Source organism: Portunus trituberculatus, chromosome 13 (genome assembly GCF_017591435.1).
Source record: "Portunus trituberculatus isolate SZX2019 chromosome 13, ASM1759143v1, whole genome shotgun sequence".
Taxonomy (NCBI): domain Eukaryota; kingdom Metazoa; phylum Arthropoda; class Malacostraca; order Decapoda; family Portunidae; genus Portunus; species Portunus trituberculatus.
The window spans coordinates 1388618-1404536 of record NC_059267.1 but is presented as its reverse complement, the minus strand read 5'-3'; the positions used below and the strand labels follow the sequence as shown (position 1 = coordinate 1404536).

The window sequence follows — 15919 nt, the reverse complement described above, 5'->3', positions numbered from 1 at the left end:
AACAGAGAAGAGAGGAATAAGAGAGAGAAACATATGAGAGGAAAAGAGAGGAGAGGACAAGAGCATGTGGAACTAAGACGGTGAGAAAAGGGAGTAGGGAGAGGAGAGAGGAGAGAGGAGAGTGACACAGGTGCTCACAATCTCCTCAGCTTCTCTTGTTTCTATAGGGACGTGTAGGACAACAGCTTGGGCGTGTGTGGCTGAGGGTGACAGTCTTCTGGGCTTTGTTTCCTTACATCTATATACGACGGTAGATAAAGGGGGTACCAAGGCTTAAAAGTGCTCTGGTAAGGCTGACGTAATAAACTCCATGATACCTGCCTGATCACGTGTCGCAGCGGTAAGGTTGGTATACGTGGCTTGATGAAGAGAGCTGCCAACTGTTGTCTGTATTCATGAAATTTCTAAATATCTGATTGATCACGTGTCGCAGCGGTAAGTTTGGTATGCATGGCTTCATTAACAGAGCTGCCAACTGTTGCCTATGTTCATGAAATTTCTAAATACCTGCTTGATCACGTGTCGCAACGGTAAGGTTGGTATACTTGGTTTGATGATGAGTGCTGCCAACTGTTGCTTGTATTCACCAAGTCTTTAAAAATCCGAAGTAAATATAGCCTTTTGGAAGTAGTGGAAGTTTGGCGCTTGCGTGTTTCAGTATATGGTATTTAATCCTCTTTAGTGCTATGACGCTTCTCCACATTCACTCTGCTTACTATTTCATGATTTTATAAAGCTTCAGAAACTTATGTGGGGAATAAAATAGTGAAAATTCTGGCTATTAATCTTCCAACCTCCATAGACACTTTCTAATGCAAATAAAATCGTCTAATCACACTCAAAACTCATGGTAAAAACGCGGCATGGTACTGAAGGGGTTAAAGACAGCTCACTACTGACGTTCCTCACTCAAAATACAGGAATAAAAAATACGAGTTTCTAACAGTCGTGGCTTGGGATGCGTCTCCTCTGTATGGTTCCTTAAGCTCGTATTACTAAACTCTTGTGCTTCGCCTCCATTATTTCAAAAAGCTTTATTTAAATATACACGCATTTTTTTTATACCACGTGGGCTTTCCACGGGAATTTATGGGTTAAAGGGGATACTTTTTGGGGTACCTCCTATCTTAAAGCCCAGCCACAAGGAAGCCGTTGCCCTGAGTGAGGAAGCCCAACCTACAATCGGACCGTGGACAGGATTTGAACCCGTGCGCTTGGAGACCCCTCGGACCCCAAAGCACGCATGGTTCCACTGTACCACGGCGGCTTTTTAAAGTGTTTTTACCGTTCTAGAGGCAGAGTAACAAGATTTCTGTATTATTAACTGGAGAAACACTCTTGAAAACCCCGCTAATCATCTCTGTAGCCTTGGAAAATGATCGTGGTGAGAGAACAAAGCATTTTTTTTAATCTGGGCATTAGTCTGCCTCTCTTTTGCCATTCCTTTCTGTCTTACATCTTCACGCATTCCGTCCGTCCACCGTGTCTTTCTGGTTTCCTCTTTCTCCTCCCGTGTATACCCATTAACCCTTCACACTCCTCGCAGACTTAATTTACTTCCCAGGGAGAAACATATCGCCGGAATAGGCAACCCGGGTGTTCCCAGGTGAAGGTGGTTTGCTCGTTAGTACAGGTTAAGACGCATTTCGCACGCTTCTTCATCAACTTTCATAATTATCGCAAACTTTCTTTCTCCAAGTTTAACACCGCCTCTCTTCCCGCCTCCCACCTCCCATCCTCCAGCCTTCCCGTCCCCTCCTGCCTGTTCCTCCTGCCTCCGTTCCTCTGTTCCTCCCCACAGCGATGCTCCATCACGTCAAGTTGTAAAGTTGATGAAAGAGGTGAACGCCCTGTGTGTATACAACACCCGCCACGCCCATCACGCCCGCCACGCCCAGCACACCCACCAAGCTCACTTTTTTGTTTATCTTTTTCATCTACACTTGAAGCATCGTCCGTTTCGTGTTTTTTTTTTTTTTGTTTATTTGTTACACGGGAGGAAGGCCGGAGGGGAGGGGAGGGGAGGGGAGGGGAGGAGGAGGGGAGTCAGTGGCATAACAGAACGGAAAACACGTGGTATTTTGTTGCTCCCCTTCAAAAGAGAGAGAAAAAAGTTAACGGTTAAGCAGAAATGCAGGGAAATTTGGTCGCAGGTTAGAAAATATTCGCATACTCGTCTCTGAAGGGTTTGAGTCACAGTAACGAGAGAAAAGGATGGTATTCAGTTGCTTAGGGAAAAAATAATAAGCTAACAAGAGAATTGACAAATAATAATCACTTCAGTACAAAAAATATATGAATGAAAAAAAAAACACGATACAAAAATAAAGGTTACTTAAATTGTTAAAATGTCACAATAACACTTTCTGAACTCTTTAACCCTTTCACTCTAACGACGAACAATTATTAACAAAAACAAAACAGGAAATATTTTTAGCGTTGTTTTAGTGTTTGTGTTTATTTTCATATATACAAAAAAGTCAGGGATTAAAAATAATACATTTTATAATTTCTTCCCAGTTAAAAGATTAGATTTGGCAGGAGAACAAATAAAGATGTAGAGTTATCGTTAATTAGGGAAATAAAGAAAAGAAAAAAGGAGAAAAATGATAACAAGATAGAGTTTAAGAGTTCAAAAGAGACACATGAAAGAGTCAAGCTTCAGGTTAAGTTCTAATGATGTCAAATTAACACTTTCGTAACGTTTCCAGTGCCACAACGAACAAACATTAGCACTAGAAACAAAATAAGAAGTCTTTATAACATCTATAAGAAAGTCAGGGATTAAAAAAAATACATTTTAAAATTTCTTCTCAGTTCAAAGATTAGTTTTGGCAGGAGACTAAGTAAAGATGTTGAGTTAATTAGGGAAAGGAAGAAAAGAAAAGAAAAGGAAGGAGAAAAAGGAAGGAGGAAAAAAGATAACAAGGCAGTTTTAGAGTTCAACAGAGAGAGATGCGCCAGAGTCAAGGTTCTGGTTAAGTTTTAAACATGTCACAATAAAACCTAACCTAACCTAACTTAACCCTTTCACTGTCACGCGGAAGAATTGTCACCAGCAGAAACAAAGTAAATTTTTATAAACATATAGAAAGGAAGGTAGCGATTAGAAAGAAGAATATATATGAAGATTTATTCCCTTTTGAAAACTCAGAATTGGGTGTAGAATATATATAGTTAATTAGAGAAAAATATCACAAGAACGAAAAAAATAGGTAACAAGTAAGAGTTTCAGAATTCAATAGAGATACACACAGGAGTCAAGGTTCTGGCTAACTCTTGTATATAACCTTATTTTTAGTTGCATTTAATCTCTCCTCACAATTGTTTACTTTCAGGCCCACGTCACAGCGATGCCAAATTCATTCGAGAATACAAAAAAATAGCAATTGGTTTTTATTTCTATGGTGGTTTTTAGGGAATATCTTTATTTTGCAATACGGGAAACACACACACACACACACACACACACACACACACACACACACACACACACACACACACACACACGAATTAAAGGAAAAGAAAAATGATGGAAAAAGAAAAAATATATGAGGAAAACGAAGTGTAGATTTAGTTTAGCTTTAGTTTGGGAAGAAATGAAGAAAAAAAAAACACTCCCTGATTTTGAACAAAGAATAATTCGCTCCAAAAAAAAAAAAAAAAAAGGTAAATTTCAGAGATAAAGAAATGTATGAAAAATCCGCTCGTAGGAAAAAATAAAATAAAATTAAATGATAAAGAAAGGGTTATGAAAAGATCGCTACAGAAAAATGAAGAAAATCAGAACGATAAACAAAATACGCTATGAAATGAATGAATAAATAAATACTGGAATAAAAAAAAAAAGCTAAATAAATCCGCCACATTAGATTAACCCCTTCAGTAGTGAGACGAATTTTTATCATTATTTTTTGAAGTGATTATTTTGTTTACATTATAAACTGTGTATGGGGGTCAGAAGATTAATGGGCCACAGTCTTCACTATTTAAACCCCCCCACATGAGTTTCTGAAGCTGTAAAAAATCACCAAATAGTCGCCAGAATGAAAATGGAGTCACTGGGCACTGAAGGGATTAAAACATCAAAATATCAAGAGAAAAAAAAAAAGAGAAAACGGGAGAGACAAAAAGAAAGAAAACGGAATGAAAAAAAAAAATCACCAAATAGTCACCAGAATGAAGAGATTAAAGCATCAATATAAAAAAAAAAGAAAACGGGAACGACAATAAGAAAGAAAACGGAGTAAATTGAAGGGATAACTTACCTAAAAGGATCCAAAGGTCTGACTGGGCCAATGAAATGTTTAGGATCCTCTGAAGAGTGCCACGCCTCCTCGTCTGACTCCGGGTACTTTGAGCCAGCCTCCTCCAACTCAGGGATCAGCCAGTTCCAGAGGGCGACCTTGTGAGCCCTGTAGTGGTCCTTGAGCCTCGGACGGTAACCTGAAGGGGACGTAGTGGTGGTGGTGGTGATGGTGGTGATGGTGGTGGTGGTGGTGGTGGTGTTTATTGTTCTTGTCTTATTGGTGTTGCGGAAATGATGTGTTTTGTAGTTACGTATTCTCTCTCTCTCTCTCTCTCTCTCTCTCTCTCTCTCTCTCTCTCTCTCTCTCTCTCTCTCTCTCTCAGTCAAGTTAAGTGAGGTTAGGTAAGGTCAGTACTGAGGATTCATGAATTTTACAGCTTCTCTGAGACCTATCCAAGAGAGAGAGAGAGAGAGAGAGAGAGAGAGAGAGAGAGAGAGAGAGAGAGAGAGATTTAACCTTTCACAAATAAATACTTAATATAGGTGGTGGATTCACACACACACACACACACACACACACACACACACACACACACACACACACACACACACACACACACACACACACACACACACACACGATAAACCCTGAATCATTATCATCATTTCTTCACTTACTAATGTCAAGGAACTTCTCATACACCGCCTCATATTGCTCCCAGGACACGTTCTTCTGTCTGCTGCCTCGGTCCTTGTACGAGTAGACGGGCTTGGTCTCCTCGGGAAGGTTTGGGTCCCTGGGAAAACAGAAAACGGGACTTGAGGGGCTTTTTGTTTCGTGTTGTGGTCTTATTTTATCGATTTTATTTTTATTGGGTTAGAAAATTGAGACGTCAAGGTCTTAATGATTTGAAAGAATGTTAGGATTTTTTTTTTTTTTCGTTATTTTGTGTTTTTTCGTGATTTCTTTTCTTTTCTCTTTTTTTGGTTTTTTGTTTTTTATTGGTAGGGTAAGAAAGAAAATATTATGAAGAAAAGTTTAGGTCTTTTTAAGGAATATTTTGTGTTTTCCGTGTCTCTAGGTTTCTTTTCTTTTCTTTTCATTTTCTAGTAAGGTGGGTTTTTTTTGGGGGGGGGGTTAAGGTTAAATAGAAAAGTAGGACGTGAAGGTCTTAATTATTTGAAAAGTTAGGATTTTTTTGTTATTTTGTGTTTTTCGTGTCTCTAGGTTTCTTTTCTTTTCTTTTCATTTTCTAGTAAGGTGTTTTATTTTGTCTTTTTTTTGGTAAGGTTAAATAGAAAAATAGGACGTGAAGGTCTTAATTATTTGAAAAGTTAGGATTTTTTTGTCATTTTGTATATTTCGTGTCACTGGGTTTCTTTTCTTTTCTTCTTTTATTTTTTTTTGGCTTTTTGTCTTTTTTTTTTTTGGTAGAGTTAGACAGAAAATGGGACTCTTAGTAATTTGAAAAAAAGTTAGGATTTTTTGTTATTTTGTGTTTTCGTGTCTCTGGCTTTTTTTTCTTTTATTTTTGGTAAGCTTAGATAAAAAAAAATTAGAATTTGAGAGTATTATTTGGGTTTGTGGTCTTTTTATGGATATTTTTTGCTTTTCTTGCCTTTGTGTTTTTTGGATGGTAAGGTTAACCAGAAAATGTGACTTGAATGAAGGTCTTGGTTATCTGAAAATGTCCAGGTCATTTTAAGGCGCATTTATATGTTTTTTTTTTTCCTGTCTCTGGATCACTTTTGATTTCTCTGGAAAACGCACAGAAATTGAAACTTGAGGGTGTTACTGTTTTGAAAGCGTGTGTGGTCGTTTTTCTACCCCTTCAGTACTGGGACGCACTTTTACCTTGAGTTATGAGTGTGATTAGACGATTTTACTGACATTAGGAAGGCTCTATGGAGGTGAGAAGGTTATTGGCTAAAGTCTTCACTATTCTAATCCCACACATACGTTTCTGAAGCTGTATAAAATCGCTAAATAGTAACCAGAGTGAATATGAAAACGCGTCATAGTACTGATGGGATTAAGGTTCATTTTGGGTATGTTTTAAAGTTACTGTTTTTTTTTGTGGCGTTGGCTTACCCGGATTTGGCGAAGTTGGTCCAGTATCTCATGAGCATTTCCGAAACGTGCAAGTCCGGTTTCGAAAAATTATCTGTCCAGTGTCCCGGGTCATCCATGAACGGAGCTCCGAACAGAAGGGGAATCTCTGAAGCAAACAGACTTCCCAACGGCTGCATAAAGAGAGAGAGAGAGAGAGAGAGAGAGAGAGAGAGAGAGATTATTTAGTGTTATTAGATCAGATAATTGCTAAGTATTGTTCGGATGCAAATTTTCTGAGTTGTGGCGAAACAGCGTCTTCTCTTTAAACTCTGAAAGAAATACTGACGCTGTCTTAATAGCTACACTTAGTCAGGACTCAAAAAAAGTGCTTTGTGTGTGTGTGTGTGTGTGTGTGTGTGTGTGTGTGTGTGTCTCTCTCTCTCTCTCTCTCTCTCTCTCTCTCTCTCTCTCTCTCTCTCTCTCTCTCTCTCTCTCTCTCTCTCTCCGGTCAATAACGAGGCAGCTCACCTCAGCCAGCTAATTACCACACCTGTAATCATAGACTCATTAGCCCAAGAGGGAAGAACAGAGCACGCCACACAGGTAGATCCGCCTGCGCTCAGTATTTACTATTTATTTTAACATTACTGTCTTAATTATTTCTTCCACTCATTAGTTTTTATGATTTTTTATGAAGATCGCCTTGGTAAATGGTATTGCATTGTGTTTTCGCTTCAAAGTATCGTAATCAGTGCGAGGGGATCTCAATGGTGCTATTAGGAAAGGTTTAGAAGGGGTGAGGTAACGTGCATTCACATATACTTACACACACACACACACACACACACACACACACACACACACACACACACACACACACACACACACACAGTATCTATTTACCTGTCTATCTCTAAACACAATATGAGTATCAGGTTTCAGTAAGATAATGACCGTTTGTGTATTAATTGTAACGCAACCTGCAGTGTTATAACCGTGCAATGATACAAGATACAGAGCCGCTATCCCGTTACAGTGTACCTAAGTATTGCTAGTCTGGCTATACACGAGGCGGTGATGTGAAGTGAACTGGTGTGTTAAAAAAAAAAATAATTGTCTGGTTTTTTTATGGTAGAGGGAAGCCGGTCAAGGGCAAAAGATTAAAAAAAAAAAAAAGGCCAATTTGAATGCCAGTTTCCTGAAAGATCGAAACATAACTAGTCAAAAGTCTGGAATAAATGTCTTGAAACCTCCCTGAATAAATAAAGGAGAGAAATTTAAGACATAAAGCAAGACTAAATGAGATGAATACAGACATAGAAGAGGAATAAGATAAGGAAAAAAAACGAAGACATAAAGCAAGACAAAATGAGAGAAATGAAAAAAAAATGAGAAAGATAGGGCATAAAGGAAGACTAAAGGACAAAAATGAAGATCTGAAGGAACACCAGAGAAAAAAAATGAAACCTAGAGAGAAACAAAAGCAAATACTTGAAACCCGAAGGAGTAAAACAGACAATTGATACCTGAAGAAGGAAGGACTACAGGTAAAAGGGCAAATATTGAGGGAATACAGACAATTGATACCTGAAGAAGGCCAGCAGATGAAAAGGGCAAGTATTGAGGGAACAGTCACGTACCTTCTTGTCCTTGTCGTGGTGGTGGTTGGCGTGGCTGTAGACGTACATGTAAGTGGGCGCCTGAGTGCTCACCATCTCCCCAAAGTCCATGAGAGGCGCCAAGTAGGAGCCGTCACTGATTGCCTCCACCGCCAAGTTCCTTATCTGTGTGTGAGAGGCGAGACTTTCCTGGGACTTGATCTTTGAAATGTGTTGATAAGGTGAAGGTTTCGTGTAATTGGAGAGTTTATTTGATGTTACTGCGATTTGTGTTTTTCTATCTTGTAATTAACTTCTCAGTCTTAGCTTACCTTGTTTAATATATTACCAAGTGAACCTAAGTTAATCTAGAGTGTTTTTTCTTATAATTAACTTTTTAGTCTTATTTTATCGTATCTAACATCTTACTTAGCGTTACCTTACTTATTTCTATCTTACTTTACTCTAATACTTAATCTAACGTAACCTAACCTAACCTAACCTTACCCTAATTTAACCTAACTCAACATAGCCTATCTTAACCTAACCTAACCCAACTTGACCTAACCCAACCTAGCCCAACCTAAACCTAGCTCAACCTTACGTAACTTAACCTAACCTAACTTAACTAAGCCCAACCTGAACCTAACCCAACCTAACCTAACCTAACCTAACCTAACCTTACTTCACCCCGCCTCACCTGACGTAAACCTCACCTTAACACCTTCAAACACCTTACCTGGAAACTCACATTAGAATTAACCAGCGAAAGAATTACATGGAAGAAATTTAGAACATGGAGAGTTTCTTAGTAAAATTGATGTGTTCTTTTATAATCACACGGTACACGCTTGCAACACCTGTACCTCTCTCTCTCTCTCTCTCGTGTACCTGCTCCTTGTGGTAATTGCAAATGTAATCACCTGTTCTCTCTCTCTCTCTCTCTCTCTCTCTCTCTCTCTCTCTCTCTCTCTCTCTCTCTCTCTCTCTCTCTCTCTCTCTCTTCTCTCTCACCTTCCCGATAATGTCACTTCCTCTCTCTCCTTCCTCTTCACTTCTATCGCTGCATGTTACTCCTCCTCCTCCTCCTCCTCCTCCTCCTCCTCCTCCTCCTCCTCCTCCTCCTCTTTCTCCTCCTCCTCCTCCTCTAGCAATCTATCATCAGCTGTCTCATCTTTCTCTCCTCCTTCACACCTGCGCGCTCTCTCTCTCCCTCATCTTCTCTAATCAAGCGAATACTAGAAAGAAAAGAGACCAGGAGATTGACTGAAGGGAAGAGAATTGATTGATAGAAAGAAAATAAAGGGAGGAAGGAATAATGATGTAAATAGTTGTTTGAAGATGAAGGATGTTTTTCTCATATTTTTCCTTCATTTCCTTCTGAAAAATCACCGTCATTTTTTTTGCAGGTCTATTTTCATCCTTTTCTCTTTAAGTAATTTTTTCTATTGTCTGTTTTCACCTCGATTTCCTCTATTCTTTCTATTACGCCATTTTTTTCTTATTTTTTTACCTCATTCTCCATCTTCTTCCATCTAAAAAAATTTCTACTATCTTTTTCATCCATTCTTCATCTTTTTTTTATCCTTCACCTCTATTTCCTTTAAGACATCCTTCTGTCATGCTTTTCTTTTATTATTTACTTCATTCTCCATCCTCTTTCGTCTAAAAAATTTGTCTACCATCCTTTTTTCATTCCTCATCTGTATTTCTATCACTCAAAACTTCAACTACAAAATTCCCACTTCACCTCTCTATCTTTATTTTCCTTCTTTCTCTTTCGTCTAAAAAATCTCTACCATTTTCATCATCATCTTTTTTCACCTCTATTTCCTCTACAACAACCTTCTCTCACTCTATTTTCTACCTCATTCTCCATCTTCCATCTAAAAAACCCATTATCATTCTATTTCCATCCCTTTTCATCTGCATTTCTATCTATCAATCAAAACTTCAACTGCCTCTATTCGGCTCACCACGTAGGGATGCTGCGCCGGGTTGCCCCAGTCCGTGTATTCCTTGGTGATGGCCAGGTAGATCTCTTGTAGGTGGTGATGGTAGACGTTCCTCACATACGTTCTGAATAGACGGTTCCTGGCTGACACGTCCAAGCCTTCCTGTATCTGCTCTCTGTTCAGCTGGGGGAAGCCGTCAGCCTCCGTCACGCCAAACATTACACTGAGTCCTCGCTTCTCTAAGACCTGGAATAGAGAGAGAGAGATCGTGTGCTGAGAGAAAGGAAGATAGATACATGGATAGATAGAGGGACGAATATGTGTATTGAGAAATGGGGATAGACTGAGAGAGGATGATGGGTAGGTGGAGTGAAGGAGTGTTTGCAGATGGGAAGAGCAGGTAGGAGTGGAGTGAAGGAAAGATGGAGTGTGTGGAGAGAGACGGGGTGAGGGGGGAGTGTGTGTTGAAGGATGGGAGAGACAGAGACAGAGGAGAGGGAAAGGAAGAGGGTGAGGAAATGGAATGCATAGTGAGTGAATGAGTTAAGAGGGAAGACGGTGATAAGACAACAGAGAAGAGAAGGGAATGGAGAGAAAGGAACGAGAGAGAAAGCGAGAGACAAAACAAGAGATTGACTAAGGGAGAGAAGGAACAGAGAAAAGCGAAAGAGAAGAAGGAATCAAAATGAAGAAGGACAAACCAAACAAACGAATGAAACCAAACAGCAGAAAGAGAGAAGAAAAGAGAAATAGAGAAATTAACGAAACTAAAAGAGAAAAAAGGAGGAAGAGAAGGGGAGGAGGGAGAATAAGTGAATGAGGTGATGACAAGGGTAAAGAGGAAGGGAAGAGGGTGATAAGAGGCTGGTGAAACTGTAAGGGAGGGGAATATGAGGGGAATATGAGGAGGAATATGAAGGTGAGGGTAAATTTGGAGCGTGATGAGATGATGAGGGAATGTGTGTGTGTGTGTGTGTGTGTGTGTGTGTGTGTGTGTGTGTGTGTGCGTGTGTCGTGGGTGTGTAGTAAAGGAAAAAGAGCGTAGCGAGAGAACCAAGGGATTTCTGGGATAAATTGAAGGAACAAGGTCCAGAAATTGGATTAGAGATGCTTGGGGAGGAGGAGGAGGAGGAGGAGGAGGAGGAGCAGAGTGAGAGAGTGAGAGCAAACTAAGTCAGCCATACGATGTGAGAGAGAGAGAGAGAGAGAGAGAGAGAGAGAGAGAGAGAGAGAGAGAATTTATATAAGAAAAAAAGTAAAAAAAGACATGGACAAGAGTTTCCTTTTCCTGGTCACGTGGGGAGGGACGTAACAACTGAAGGGATTAAGGGAACAATTTGGTCACTGGCTGAAGATGTGACGGTGGTGGTGGTGGTGGTGGTGGTGGTTGTGGTGGTGGTGGTGGAGGGAGGAAATAATGACAAGTGTGTGGACAAGGACGAAAACCCTAAACTCTCTAACGAGGTGTGCCAAGACAAGCTGAAAACTTCCCCAACAGTCACACACACACACACACACACACACACACACACACACACACACACACACACACACACACACACACATGAGAGTCAGTCCGGTTCATTTCTGCACACTATCACAACTTTTTCTTATCTCCCTCCTCCGTCCTCCGTCCTCCTCCTCCTCCTCCTCCTCCTCCTCCTCCTCCTTCTCTTCCAACGCCACCTACTTTCCTCTTTTCCATCTCACCATCCCGTCCTTTCCTTCCTCCTTCTATTAAAACCTCTTCCTCAATCTCCTACACATTTACCTCCACCTCCTCCTCCTCTTCCTCCTCTTCCTCCTCCTCCTCCTCCTCCTCCTCCTCCTCCTCCTCCTCCTCCTCCTCCTCCTCCTGCTCCTCAGAATCTTATCTCACGTGTTGACAAAATATTTCCTAGGTAAGAAGCTCATCAGGTGAAGATAAACATGTAGAAACGTGTCGAGTATTTATCTGTTTAGTCGATAAATTTGTCCGTAATTGTATCGCCTTTCTGGGGCTTGTTAGGGGGAGCGATTACCCCTATTAGGTATTTAGGAGTCCGGTATTAGGCCAGGTAATTAGCCAGGCACAGGTAAGGTTGCAGTTCTCAGGTAAGGGGGCTGGTCGTTTCCAATACCTGGGTAATGGTTCTGTCTGTCTGTCTGTCTGTCTGTCTGTTTTTCTTGGTTTTTGTCTATTTTTGTCTTTTTTGTGTCCTGTTTTTCTGTCTGTTTTTTTTTCATCTGGTTGTTTTGTGTTTTTATTTCTGTTTATTTGTCTGTCTGTCTCTTTTTCCTTATTTTTATTTTATTTTTTTTCTGTTTGTCTCTCACTTTGTATATCTGTTGTTTTTTTATTTTCCTGTGTGTGTGTGTGTGTGTGTGTGTGTGTGTGTGTGTGTGTGTGTGTGTGTGTGTGTGTGTGTGTGTGTGTGTGTTTCTGTGTGTGTGTGTGTTTGTTTGTCTGTCTAAAGTTCAAATAAACCCACAAATTTGTAAAGAAAAAGTCAAAATAGTGAATATTTAAGACGTGTTTCCTATCACAAAGGTTTATCGTGTCACATTTCTCCTCTCACTGTTTAGTCGATGAGATTTTTCCCTTTAATTCTCATGACCAATATTTCTTCCTCCTACATTTCTTCCTCCGACACTTAATTTCCACAGAGTCTTTCCCTTTGACTTATTTCCCCTCTACAACATTGATTTCCTACTTCATTATTAATATATTTCATTTATTTACACTATTTCCAGCTGCAATTTTTTCTCCCCGTATCTCTGAAGTCACTATCGTCTGTCGACACTCATTATGAATCGCCTTTGAGACACTGAAGCTTCAATTATTCGTCCTTACTGCTTCGTCTCGGTTCAGTGTCTCGTGTCTCGTGTCTCAGGGTTCATGAAGCAATAAGTGAAGCAATTGGATCCTTTGTTTCTCAGCTTTTTCTTCTTCTTTTTTTTCTATTCCTTCCTTTCTTTCTTTCTCATTTCGTTCGTTGACTTCAGGAAGGAAATTGGAATAATATGGCAGTTATGTCTCTCTCTCTCTCTCTCTCTCTCTCTCTCTCTCTCTCTCTCTCTCTCTCTCTCTCTCTCTCTCTCTCTCTCTCTCTCTCTCTCTCAGGTCAATGGGTCGCAATGAATAATCTACAGTGAATTAGGAGAGACAAGGAGAGCATTAATGGAGCGGTGCGAGCAGTTAATTTCTTTTCACTGCACACCGTTTCGTTCATTCCAGTCTCCCGTGCTGTGGCTTGCGTTCAGACAGACACACAGACAGAGACACACAGACAGACAGACAGGAAGGCAGGAGAACGCACAGATAAAGAGAGAAAATAGTTATCGAGTCTGATCTAACGTAATGTAACCTAATTCTGAGTTGTTATTGTCTGAGAGAGAGAGAGAGAGAGAGAGAGAGAGAGAGAGAGAGAGAGAGAGAGAGAGAGAGAGAGAGGGAGGGCAGGCTTAGGAAATGACTATAACTTATTTTGGTATTTCAATGTATTTTTTTTTTGTTAATTCATGTTATGTTTAAGTAAAAGTTATTCTCTGTCTGTCTCTCTCTTTCTGTCTGTCTGTCTGTCTGTCTGTCTGTCTCTCTCTCTCTCTCTCTCTCTCTCTCTGCCATCACATACCCTCCCACCACTCACTCTCTCTGTCCAGTCATTCACCACCCATTCTCTCATCACCCACCCTAAATAACCCCTCTCACCACACACACACACACACACACACACACACACACACACACACACACACACACACACACACACTTACCCTCTTCATCCTGGTCTTGAAATCTTGCGTTACCACCACGTTGTCAACACTGGGTCCGAAGAGAGACGTAAACTTGTATTCTGGAAGGTCGAGGGTAGCCAGGCGTGATGCAGAGACGTTCCTCAGACACATGATGGTCTCCGGGTGTCTGTCGCTGAGGCTTGAGGGCAGAGAGCAGTTGAGAAGCTTAGCAAGACGAGCTGTCACCGAGAGAGGGTCCTGTACTTCTGCCCAGGGGCTTAGCGCTGAGCCTGACATCAAGACGGCCCGTTGAAAGAGTGCTGGAGGGAGAAATGAATTTGTTGGGGTTAGTCCGTGATGACTGAGAATAGATGAAGGGTGGTAGTGATGGAAGGGTTAAAAGATGGTGTGATAAAAAGATGAAAAAGGAAAAATGGGTGGAAAATGTGTAGTGAAAAGATGAAAAGGGGAAAAAGAGTTGGAAAATAGAAGGAAAGGAGGAAATGAAAAGGAATTAGATAGATGGTATTATGGATTAAAAAGATAAATGGAGGAGATAGACATAAGAACGAATGATTCAAAGATGGTGTAATGAAGAGATAAAAAAAAGAAATAGGATGGAAAATAAGAAAAAAAACCTCAAAAGGAATGAAGAAGAGATAGGTGTTACATTAGCCAAAAAAGAAAATGGAGAAAGAAATAGACAGAAGAAAAAGGGAAGAGATAGAAAGAAGGAAGGAAGCAAGGAGAGACAAAAGATAAGAAACGAATGTAGAAGGAAAGGAAATATATAAGAAAAGGAAGATAAAAGGAAGCAGGGATGAGGAAAAAGCACAAAGGAAAATATAAAAGACAGGAACAGGAAAAAAAATGTGGAATAAACAAGGAAGGAAAGAAGAACGCAACAAATTTGATGAAAGATGAGATCATTTGGAATAAACAAGGAAGAAATGAAGAAAGGAGAGACAGACAGAAAAAAAAACGTAGGAAAGGAAAAAAAATTGGATGAACATAAATAGAAAACGAAGATGGAATAATGAAAAAAAAGACAGAACAGAAAAGAAAGAAAAATAAAGAAGAAGAAAAATGAAGAGGAAAAATGAAAAGAGGATTAAAGAGACAGAAATAGAAGGAGGATTGGAGGAAGGAAAGAGAGAGAGAGAGAGAGAGAGAGAGAGAGAGAGAGAGAGAGAGAGAGAGAGAGAGAGAGAATGAGAAATAAAGAGACAAAGAAATAAAATAAAATAATTGACAAATATATAAACGAACAAAAACAAGAGACAAACGAAAAATAGATAAAAATAGAAAGAAAACAAAGAAAAGCGAATATTGGACTAGGCAAGGATGAATGAATTAGAGGAAATAGAAACACTGGAATAAGGAAGAGACGCGAAAAGGAAACAGAGAGAAAGAGCAGGTGATAAATAAAGAGAGAGAGAGAGAGAGAGAGAGAGAGAGAGAGAGAGAGAGAGAGAGAGAGAGAGAGAGAGAGAGAGAGAGAGAGAGAGAGAGAGAGAGGGAGAGGAGGGCGTATGAATGGAATGACAAAGTGGAATAAGACAAAGAAGGAGGAGGAGGAGGAGGAAGAGAGGAGGAGAAGAGGAGGAGGAGGAGGAGGAGGAGGAGGAGGAGGAGGAGGAGGAGGAGGTTGTTATCAGAGTATAATCATGACGACAGGGAAGAGAACCAAGGATATTTTACATTTTAATTCAAGTTTTTTAAGGAAGAAATTACAAGTCAAACATTAGAAGCACACACACACACACACACACACACACACACACACACACACACACACACACACACACACACACACACACACACACACAAAGGTTTTCGTGCATGACAAATGAACCATGAAGGAAAAATAAATGACTGTGTGTGTGTGTGTGTGTGTGTGTGTGTGTGTGTGTGTGTGTGTGTGTGTGTGTGTGTGAACGAGGAAGAGCAAGACAAGAGAAGACAAGTGGGGAAACATGAAAGGAGACAGTAAACAGTGGGTATACCATCTTCTCCTCCTCCTCCTCCTCCTCCTCCTCCTCCTCCTCTTCCTCCTCCTCTTCCTCCTTCCCAAACTAATTATGAGTAGGAATGTTGACACGACAGAAGATGGGAATTACTCTGACAGTCAAATGAACAAGAGAGAGAGAGAGAGAGAGAGAGAGAGAGAGAGAGAGAGAGAGAGAGAGAGAGAGAGAGAGAGAGAGACCTAAACTCGAGAGAAGAGAAAAGAGATAAAAGAAAGTTTGTGGAAAGCTTTCTGATCTTAGACTCATGAAAAGATGGATTGCTATTTCAGAAGTAGAGAGAGAGAGAGAGAGAGAGAGAGAGAGAGAGAGAGAGAGAG

General features: G+C 40.3%; 1 protein-coding gene across 1 annotated transcript in view; it reads right to left on the bottom strand.

Moving 5' to 3' along the window:
- Positions 1-15919, bottom strand: part of LOC123503186 (neuroligin-2-like) — a 156561-nt gene that overhangs the window by 5118 nt on the left and 135524 nt on the right. Inside the window, exons 5-10 of the mRNA XM_045252733.1 lie at positions 13612-13892; positions 9877-10101; positions 7943-8086; positions 6342-6493; positions 4928-5046; positions 4269-4446 (exon numbers count right to left, since the gene is read on the bottom strand). Of these exons, the coding sequence (XP_045108668.1) occupies positions 4269-4446; positions 4928-5046; positions 6342-6493; positions 7943-8086; positions 9877-10101; positions 13612-13892 (1099 nt within the window). The remainder of the gene's footprint in view (positions 1-4268; positions 4447-4927; positions 5047-6341; positions 6494-7942; positions 8087-9876; positions 10102-13611; positions 13893-15919) is intronic.